General features: G+C 41.6%; 1 protein-coding gene across 1 annotated transcript; it reads right to left on the reverse strand.

Annotated features, from left to right (window-relative positions):
• Nucleotides 1–7,765: 7,765 nt before the first annotated feature.
• LOC116251112 (probable N-acetyltransferase HLS1) lies at nt 7,766–10,329 on the reverse strand. Its single transcript, XM_031625191.2, has 3 exons — nt 10,030–10,329; nt 9,650–9,807; nt 7,766–8,959 (listed from the first exon to the last, which is right to left on the reverse strand). The coding sequence occupies exons 1-3, from the start codon at nt 10,195–10,197 to the stop codon at nt 8,110–8,112; spliced, it is 1,176 nt and encodes a 391-aa protein (XP_031481051.1). The 5' UTR covers nt 10,198–10,329; the 3' UTR covers nt 7,766–8,109.
• Between the last annotated feature and the right edge of the window lie 513 nt (nt 10,330–10,842).

Raw genomic sequence — 10,842 nt, forward strand, 5'->3', positions numbered from 1 at the left:
CATGGTGTGGTCCTATCTACGAATCGATGGAGTACTTAGACTGGAAAATATGCCGGGACTTCTGGTTTTCAGGTGGCTTAATTAATTTGGTTGCCATGGGATAGCGTGGTCCATATGGAAGAGCAAGGGATGGAAAATGGATTCCCATGGACAGATAGAATAATTGGATTTCGGATCTGAATCAGATTAAGGGAAGGCCAAACATAACAAAAACTGCATGCCAGTTCAGACCCATTTGAAAGAAAAAAAAAAAAATTCAGCTCATTTTGTTCTTAATACAAACTTTAATATAAACTTCAAGTAGAGACGTCAATGTATCCGATTTGGTTCTCCTCCTTTTCTTGCTACCGTCAAGTACTTGAAGTGATGATCTCCTCCATATAAAATATTTAGCATTTTGTTGGTCCTCTTCCTTTAATCTCTTGCAGTTTTAATCCTTTTCTTCCTTGATGATGAAGAATATGCACTTAAAGGCCGGATTCATTTTAAAAATATTGCCACTCTTACTGTTTTACACAGTAATTAAACCCGAGCATCCTAACGCACTAGCAGCTATGCTAGCATGCATGGATCTATATATTAACTCTAAATTGTTTGCTTAAGATCTATGGTAATAATTTTCACCGGCTAATTGTAGGCGGGCACCGCGTCACCAAAGGCCGGAAGGCCATGCCTTTTAGTGAGAGTCATCGATTCAAAAGCGTGACAGGTTCATGTATTCGTATAAGTTTAACTTTATATATACAATGCTGAACATGATCATGTTCATGCATGCATTTCTTGAAGGATCGATCGGCTTTTGAGTTTGATGACGACGTTCGAGAGTTAGAGAGAGGGACAGTAAGAAGTTGATGGGGTACTGTGGGCTTTTGTGTTCACAGTAGAAACCGAGGTGGCAGATGGTGATGGCGGAAGTGGCCAACTGCAGTGTTTTGTTTGTTTCAGATGGAGATGGAAGGGGGTTGGGCCGTGCAGGCAGATATATATGGAGGGACCACCTTACTGTCGACAGCCGTATAATGCAGTTTTTGTCATATTAATTTCCCAAGTCATCTTTGGCGGCTATGATGCTTACTCCTAACGAACCGATCCATCATCCCATAAAAAACGGCAGCAGATCTTATAAAACATGGACGATAGATCGGTATGACTCTAATCATCAGTTCGATTCTCTTATATGCTATTCTTGTGGACTGCCATCCACGACACTCTTAATTGACAGGTGTTTCATTCCCCCTTCAAGTCATGACAGAGGCAGAAGCAAAAGAGAAGCAGAGAGATATACATACTATGAGATAAACATTCAACAAGAGTATTTTATATGCACATAGATAATCGATTCACTGCAAAATTGTCATCTTTCTCTTAAACATTCATCATTGCAGTTCTTATTAGCTGTGCATTGAATTATGGGTGCTTAGAAAGGAACATTATTTCACACAAAAATGAAAAAATTTAGACACATAAAGTATGACGGGGAAGTAGACTGAGAAGTAATTCTGTTGAACAGATAGGAAGGGGACGCTTTCCGCAAAGATGGCCATTAAAGCACCAGCTAGCTAGCTAGGTGAAAAAGGAAAGCATTGGACACATAATTAGTAACTCCTTTCTTTGCAATAATAAGAAGAGCAAACTCTTCCGCTTTTGCAGGCGGTGCAGTCTGCAGAAAGATGAGAAACGAATGGAGGGCCAGCTCATGAAGCAAGGTGCTCCTGATCAGTACATCCTCATTGTAATATTACATCCAAAGCCAGAGGAGTTGGCACTTTAAGGTGGGGACTAAATTGTTCTGCTTTCAAGGAGACCACCATGGCCAGACGCAGGTTTGAAGACAATAATAGAAGGGTCTCGCTCGATGCTCTTTTGAGAGAAGATTCTTCATAAGAAGGAAAAAGGACGTGATACGAATAATTTGGATATGTGTACCTCTTGTTCTCTCACGTATCTTTGAAAAATATGTCAAATTGTAGTTGGGATATGCTTTTTATAACTCATGTATAAACATGAATTAGATACTCCCGCACCAAACGGCAAGTAGCAAGATATTCCACATCAATGCCCTTAAACCCTCTTTCTTTACATTAAACCCCCATACTCCCAAGAATCTAAGATATGTATATATTTCGCCTAAAGCGTTGCCTAGCTATATATATCAATCAACTTTGACCCTTATTCATATAATATAATGCTCAAAATAGACATGTCACCACCCTGCTCTCAATCAGAACCGCATAAAAAAGTATGACAGAAAAACAAAAAATTGGCCGTGCATTTCATCGGTAATATAGGTTGGTCCTGGCTATGGACATAGATTAGATTGAACAATAGTCAAATAGCCTATACCCATTAAAAAGAGAGCACGTCTTCACGCGTAGCAGATTCCCAGCACCCCAAAATCTAAAAAACAACACGCACACATGCTCTCCTTTTATTTGCATCCTTTTCCACGAAGAATCTAAGATATCACCTAAACATAGAGTCTCACTAAGCGATCTGACCGGTTTTTTCTATTTTTTTGGTGTTTTGAATGCTTTCATATGGTTACGAAAAGGGAGATAAAGTGGGTTATGTCGTTTCCTTCCTCCATAAATTAATCGATATATGCCTCAAAAAATGAATCTCAACTTGAAATAAAGTGCTCCGCTGTTCGAGTCATGGGCTCATCCTATTACCCTAAAGTCGTCAGTGCAGTGATAAAAGTATATATAGCTGCCAACTTATGTTTTTTTTTTTTATCAGGGTGGCATTGCCCTGTGACCTTGCCCAGACAAATTAATGTCACGCATCTTATAAGAGCCTCGATCTTTGGGGCAACAACATTCGAAAAAGGCTGATATATCTGGTGAAAGTGTTTTGGATCATTTTCAGACCATTCTCAAAATGTGTAACCAGATCGGGCTGGCAGTGGGTGAGACAAACCCAGAATGTGTAACCCACTAGTCGGGTTGGCGGGTTGGTCAGAATCAGTCTTCAATTTGATTTTCATGTGTGTTACTCTTTTAAATTGCAAACGGTAGTAGTGTGACATTTTAGTTGTTGGGTGATGTCCACTTACATTTAAAAACAAACCTAAATCATCCAAAGAGCAGGGATAATAGAGAAAAAAAGGAAGAAACAATGCATGCTCGAGCATAGCTTTCTTCTTCCGCCATTAGGCTCTTCATGCAATTGGATGTCTTTTCTATCACCACATGACCCAGGAATCATATCTGCATCTTGTTTATTTTCCAGTCTTTTCATCATTTTTTAATATTACCCATCACAATAGAAATAATCAATTGGTTGGCATTCCACATGGCCCTCTTCACCATGCGCCACAAACCCAATATTTATGAGGCTTGTAAAACCATATCATCTAAAGTGGATAGCGATTTTAATATTTCCTACTTTCCTCCTCGCAATCATGGATAACAAGGTCTTATCATCCCCTCCATGCACTGTATCCATGTGTATCTAATATAATGGGATAAGGACACCTACCCTTATCATGAGATCTTGGTCTTATGCTATTTGTTTATTGATTTACTTACTAGTTGGTTTATTTATTTTGTCGGGAATGATGTTGTGGACACCATGAGGCACCAGACTTGATTGATTGTTTGAAATCAATAAAGCAAATGGCCCATTGAGACTCAATGATTTAACTAGGCAACACTGTGCATGTATTAATTTGTTGATCTGTTTCCTTGTTTTCTTCATTTTCTTGGATGAAAGGTCACATCCATTAACGGTATTGTTTTCTTGGAAAAATCTGGCCCATTGAGACTCAATGATTTAATTAAGCAGTACTGTGCATGTATTAATTTGTTTATCTGTTTCATTGTTTTCTTCATTTTCTTGGATGAAAGGGTCACATCCATTAACGGTATTGTTTTCTTGGAAAAATCTAACGTTTTAGAAGTTAAGATAATTGCAACAACAAAATCTATACAATATCTCAATATATTTTATCTAAAGAGGTTGTTTGGCAAGAAAAACATTATAATACCCAATAAATCTCCCTCAAATATTGGGACAGACATATAAAACACTAAAACTATGATTCCATAAAAATTCATCAAGCACTCTCTGGATGTCTTTGCTGTCAAAAGACCCCAAAGTATCACATTTTAGAGTCAGACATATAGTACATGCATACCATTGGATCATCCTAATTAATTTAAGAAGATGCCGATGCTTTTAGCAGAAGTTGCACCATGTACGTCAAATGCTATGATGATACAAGTAATGTTAACTCGAGAGTTGTTAAACAAAACAAGGCTATGTGATGAAAGGCTGACATATAATAGAGTAGCCACCAATGATTGCTCATACCGATTGATCCCCATTTATTATAACAAAATATAGCATCTAAGATGCTTACCCTCTTTAGCAGGATTGGGCTGGTTTTAGACTCCTTCACAGTGGGAGGTTGACCCGCTGAGAGATAAAGTAAAGCCCCTTTCCCTCTTACTCCTGCTTTCATGGTGCAAGACGCCATCGCCGGTGCCTGTCTAGATATGCATTGCACTTTCAGATCATGCATCGCTTTCTTCTAGTCAATACAAAGAAAGAGTGCCCATTCCACTCAAACCAATGACCGGCTGCCTACTCATCATTCGCCGGAGCAGTCGACGCTATACCCCTCGGAGCCGGCTGCTCCGCAGCTTGACACACTAGCTGAAACACCAGCAGAACCACACGTCTATATAGCGCTAATTGGCAGGATTAGTGTTAGACTTTCTCGTGTAATACGAAGCTTTGGAGAGGTATGAGAATGTATTTTCTACCTACATACATTCAAATAGAAACAGGACCGGCCCGGCTAGTACGTACACAGGTCAGTTCGTGGTAGGGTCACGGGCATTTTCAAGGGGCCGTGTATGGGTAAATATCATATCACGTTTTTAAAAGGACAGCTTTCACGAAAGTTTGCTGACTCGCTTGCTGTGAACATACATTGAACTTCTTACTGTATATTAACTGGATTCAAAACCTTATCAGCTGATCAGTACATTACATTTCATGATGATAAATGCAATACGTTGAAGGAGGACCACGCTTTCTATGTAGATCAAACCACACAAAACAGATTAATTAATTCAGATGTATGTTGGTCGATCGATTTTAACCGATGCCAACGAGTTGAATTGCGGGTTTTCACCCACAGGGGCTCTGCACATCTGGCTAGGAGGCGTCCGGTAATGTTCCGGATGGAAGGCTTTCACTAGTTTGGAAATGCGGGTACGAGTTCCTAGTGGATAGATATACGTTAGCGTGGTCCTTATACAGGGACTTGACACTGACAATTTGCTGTTGAAGAGGGGCAGCACCTGTACCTTACAACAGGCAGTGAAACATTTCTCTCCAGTAGCTGTGAAAAAGAAAGAAAAGAAAACATTTCTCACTTGCAGTGATTGAGAGCAGAGAAGAAACTGTAGTTGGGGGTCCTGTTATTGAATAATTTATGTTCCACTTTCTAAAGAATGCAATCCCTACTTCCATAAAATGATATCTTACTTTGCACAGTCAGTTCAAACCACCTTGGAAATCAATCTTTATTTACTCCTAATACATGCGGTATAATCAGCAGTGCCTGTTATTCAGTCCAATGGTGAGAACAATCTGTCTTTAGAAAGCGACCAACATTGATCAAATGGTCCAAGATTGAAGTTTTTCATCAAGTTGGCTGAAATATACTGTCCAAAGCAGTTCATGGTCTCTGATCACCGTGGAATATGTGCGTTCAACAGTGGGTCATTTTACTGTGGAGGAGGAGGGCTTTCTGCGAACTGGTCCCCTGCCTTAGTGCATCCTTTGCGGAAAGATATTCCCCGCTTTTTGGTTTTGGAGAACATAATCTACCTTTTCTGTAGCCAACGGAAATTTTTTTTCTTCGATTCAATGGCAACTACATTATCTACGTTTGTAATTGCAAATCCTAAACCCTAAAAGTAACTGCTCATTTGAGAGATCTATTCAAAAAGGAATTTAACATTGCCTCACAAAGCATAGGGTAGCTGGTCGAGCCAAGAGATTATAAAAAGTTAAGTCTTTAGTTCAATTCTTATGAATGCTACACCTCCATACCTTGAGTGGTGGAACTAAGTACCTAAGTTGGAAGGTACATTACGTTGATACTAACGCACCTTAGGACTTTGAAGGCAGAAGAAATAAAGTGACTTTTTTCTAAGCAATGAGTTATTAACCACCTGCTGACTTGATAAAAGATCTAACCTCCTTACCTTTAGTTTGACTATCTGATCAGCCCACAAAAGTTCGTTATTATTATTCGTTCGTTATTATCATTCGTTATGACAGCCACCACCCATCGTGATTGTTGAACCTTTCAAAATGTGACTTTATTATCTTCGTACATGTTATGCTTTGCTCGCTTATTTTGCGGACAATTAACATCTTTGTCTTCATGAGATGTGGGTGAAAGCCACTTTTTGAAACGGCTGATTAAAGAGAAACGACAGACTCATAAAGTCGCAGAAAGCAGGATTTGTTTCGCAAAATCTAATTCCTGCAAGGGAAGGGACCATTTAGCAGGGAACGGCCCCTTTAATTTGGCATCCTCAGGTTCAGTTCCCAAGGACTAACTCTGCAGTCTGGACCTGCTACTGATTGCTGTCTTTATGCTTTAACTCAGCTGCATTCAAGAAGAAGCTATAGTCTGCACCATTCATACTGTGACAAAGAAACACTATCAAACACCACGCTGGCCTTGTATGAAAGTTTTTGGGGTTCAAGCAGCTTTGATCTTGGAGCTATCTTATTGAGAAAAGAGATGACCGTAGGTGCAACAACTTAAATCATTGCAGTGAGGTCTTCCATTGGAGGGGATAGAGTACCTAGCAACTTTCCCTCTTGTTTATTCCTGTTCTGCAATCGGAGGAGAAAGTAGGCTTTGAATGGTCTCTTGCCTTTCACCTCAAGAGGTAAGCAGTAAGCTTCCTACCGGCCTCCAATGGAAAACATTTCAATATAGAGCTGTGAATTCAAAAGAACACAGGTTTGCTTTTTAGCATGTCCCACAAGAAATTGCAAAATAAAGAAGCTGACCAAGCACTACAACTTAACTCCAGTTAGAAGAAGCCAGATGATGGAAGTACTGGTGTCGGCAAAAATTCACAAAAAGGAGCACTTGTTCTCTGTTAGGCTGTGAAAAGTGCAGCTAGCCTGTAAGAGCTCTCTCAATGGTAGAAATTAACATACATTTTTCTATTCATGCGTGACATAAAGAACCATATAGACTTGTCAGCCCGCTAATCATTTAACATTCATGTTAAGTGAAGTTACATGTCCCTTGGAAATAGTAACTATTCAGGACGCTTTCTCTGGATTGGATAACCCTCTGGTCCATGGTCATGAACAGGGAAGTCTTACTTCCAAATTAGTGCGTTATGTGGTTGCCCTTGGATTCAAAAGGCCAAAGTACAGACAGATTACGCTGAATCTTCGCATTGGAAATCTGATCCGTATCTTGGCCAATTGCAAGGACATACCATGCAGCTGCTTGCAAGAGAAGAACAGTGGTTCACTAGCAGTATGCGTCATGATCTGAGTGGAAAACCTGTCATATGCAGCCCGATCTCAGCTGGAACGTGGGGACAGTGTCAAACAGTAAATGCTAGCAAAGGTGACGATGAATTTTAGAAAAGACCACGATTTTTTTACCATGGCTGCCGTTTTTCTGTCATTTGGTTGGGCAACAGATTGCAAAGATAATCCGTAAATTTGGAGAAAGATTGCATGGGTTTGGAGGGAAGCTACTGAATTTCTTGAACTTTCTACATGTGACAGTACAGGAAATTGACTGTAGCATCAGAAAATTCTGAGACATTAATCTGTACTTACATATGAAGACATAAAACAACTACCATTATTGGTATAGCAATTCATGAATGCCTAAGCAATGGTTTGTTTTTTGACGGTAAAATATGGTGCCCCGTCAATACACACCGAAAAAGCGTTAAAACATGTTGAACTACAACAGATGGATGGCTCTTCCTAATCAAGAGTGAATTTATGCTCACAACAAATTAATGAAGCTATGATTTCAAGACGAGCATGGGCCGGCCGCCCTTGTGATCGCCACCATCGGTTGCCTGCCAGATCAACGGTTCAAAAGTCTCGAGGATCGACAAAGAGAGGGGCCATGGTAGAGGTTGGGGAGGCGCATATCCAATCAGGGGCATCTTCGTCATTTAAGGCTTTAATGCACCAGACGTCCTCTGCACATGAGAAGCATTGCCAGTGTGGGATGCCCTTGGCAGCTGGGTCCCAGGGCCCCACCTCCGCCGCGATGGCGAGGGCCCCACCTTCCCTCGCTAGGTTGTACACGTGCCACCACAGCTCGCTCATCAACTTGGCGCCTTCTTTGCCCTCCACGTGGAGCCCATACACAACGTGGACTCCAAACGGCTGGAAAACATCTGGGACCGAAGGGATGCGCAAGCATGGCATCAGCCGATCCGCCAACCGAGTCGCCTTCGCGAAAGCCCGGACGACCGGGGACGCACCCTTCACTTCCAGCTGAAACACTTCGCTGCAATTCCACACGCTTGCCATCGCATACGAATCGGGGAGCCGAGACGGCACCGCGCCCGGAACCCACGAAGCCCCGCTCTTTTGGACGGCTACAAACGTGCCGAGGGTGAGACGGTTCGAAAGGACCGAGTCGATGTCCTTCGGGAAGAACTCGGCGGTTTCAAAGGCGTGCCGGTAAAGCGCAGTCGCAAAGTCAACGGGGACTTCGACTAGATCGACCTGAGGGTCCACAGGCTTGGCGTGGGCGTGGACCGGGTGCACCAAGACAGTCGGGGCACGAAACATGGTGTAGCCAAATTTGCCGGTGAAGAGGCCCAGTGAAGCTGTGTTGGTGTTCTCGGTTGCCATGTAGGCGTAATCGGCTTGCTCTTCCTCGAACCACTCCTCCATTCTCTGCACCAATCTCGAGCCCACTCCAGCCCTCCTGCACCCAAGTCGAACCAATGAGCTTGAGAAACTGAGGAAGACAGAAAAGTCTACTTGGTTACTCTTACAAAGTACCAACCAGCCCGTTTGGTCCTAACACGCTCATCCTTTGCAGTGATGAAATAGCAAAAACTATGGAAGAAAGTTTCTTTCCTATAAGAAAAACATGATTCTCTTAAATATATACATTCCCATTTTGATTTGTGAGGCGGGTTCGTTCGTATCTTGAATACTGCGTAGTGTGTAACCCTTTGCTATAATTCTCAAATATTTCAGGATACTCTGTTATATCTGTTTCACATAGAACAGAAGAAATGTAGATGATGTCTTTGACTGGTCATTTGCGTTCTTTCCTCCCTTGGTAAATCATAGCCACTCTATTGGCTTCCATGTTTGCGTTTATTCTTTTCTATTTCTCGTCCAACACAGCAGCAGACTAACAGACAGTTAACTTATGTTAAAAAAAAGGAAGAAGAAGAAAACTAGTGCTGTCACTGTTTCTTCCCCGACCAACAGGTGAAACCCATGAAAAGCGTGAACTCAGGAACAGGAAAAGCCAGCTTAAATAATGACGAAAGAAGACAGAATCTCAGAGCACGTTTGCTTAAAGATGACTGCAATGAAAAAAGAATACGATGAAGAACAGAAGAGATTGGGGGTAAAGAAGAGAAAAGCCTTTTCTTTTTACCTATGAGACGGTGAGACTCTGAGGCCAAGAATGTAAGCAACCTTGACGTAGAGAGGCACATCAGAGTTCTGCTGCTTCCTTTTTGCGCCACGGGTAACGGTTTTTATGCATCCCCTGATAACACCCACGATTTCACTGTCATCTCCATACTCGGCTACCTAACAACTCACAGCAGGAAACTGCTTCAGTGAAGAAAGAACGACAGATGGTGGTTATGTTTTAGCAGAGTCGGAGTTTATTCATCCAGCATCTTCAGTGAAATGATCAAGAGAGCGAGAGAGCCGACAAAAATGAAAATAAAATTGAAAGGAGTGACAAGTTGCCACAAGAATTACAGAGCAAGCGGTAGAGAGAGAGAGAATTCTGAAGCGAAGCAGTACCAACATGAGATAGGAAGGAGAATGGCGGACTCGAGCCAGGGGGTCACCCATGAGATCTGCCACAAGGGAGGTTTTCCCACTCGGCCCAACCTCACACATACTCTCCAGGAGAGTCACCCCATTGGAGTCCCTCTCCTCGTCGAACTCTCTCACTAGAATCCCTGCCATCAGTCTTTGGGGACTTCCTTCGCTTCGATTTCTCCCTGCTCCACTTGCCTGTATTTATAGGGTGGCAGCCATGAATGTGATGATTATGAATATGGCATGATGATGCGGGCCGTAATGGATGGATGATCTGGTTTATCCATCGGCTGAGATGTACGGGATTGCTAGAAGAGAAATAGAATGGCGGCCGTGGCTCTGGAGGGGCTGTTTCATTCCATAATTTGCTCTGCATTTTCCTTTTTTTTTCGATTTCGTGTTTTTGGTGGGGGGCGTTTGGCTGCTTTTAAAAGCAGTGATTCATGATTATGATAATCAAAATCATGATAATCTGATTATATATGGCTACCAGTTTAACCGTCATTTCTTGTTTTCTATTTGATATATACCAGCGTTTGATCTGCCTCTTGGAGAATGATTATTGAAGAGAAAGAGCTGAAAAGAACTTCATTAAAAGAGAGAGCCACGTCCAAGAGTATTGGATGCAGGATCAAATTGATGATTGTAAAGAACCAAACCACAAACTTAATCAGACTTATGGGATACCTTTATAAATATCATTACCTTATATCACAACATTATCTTTAACAATAATATGTATCATTCCCTTTCTTATGAAAACATTGTTTTATAAAATTGGAAAAACATAAA

Source organism: Nymphaea colorata, chromosome 3 (genome assembly GCF_008831285.2).
Source record: "Nymphaea colorata isolate Beijing-Zhang1983 chromosome 3, ASM883128v2, whole genome shotgun sequence".
NCBI classification, from domain to species: Eukaryota; Viridiplantae; Streptophyta; class Magnoliopsida; order Nymphaeales; family Nymphaeaceae; genus Nymphaea; species Nymphaea colorata.

Bases quoted from the DNA above. Each gene is read 5' to 3' on its own strand.
- LOC116251112 (XM_031625191.2), bottom strand. From the start codon at position 10,197: ATGGCAGGGATTCTAGTGAGAGAGTTCGACGAGGAGAGGGACTCCAAT. The intron at 9,808-10,029 runs GTACTGCTTCGC...GTGAGTTGTTAG, and splicing joins CTCCTTCCTATCTCATGTTG to GTAGCCGAGTATGGAGATGA. The intron at 8,960-9,649 runs GTAAAAAGAAAA...ACTTGGGTGCAG, and splicing joins AGAGTCTCACCGTCTCATAG to GAGGGCTGGAGTGGGCTCGA.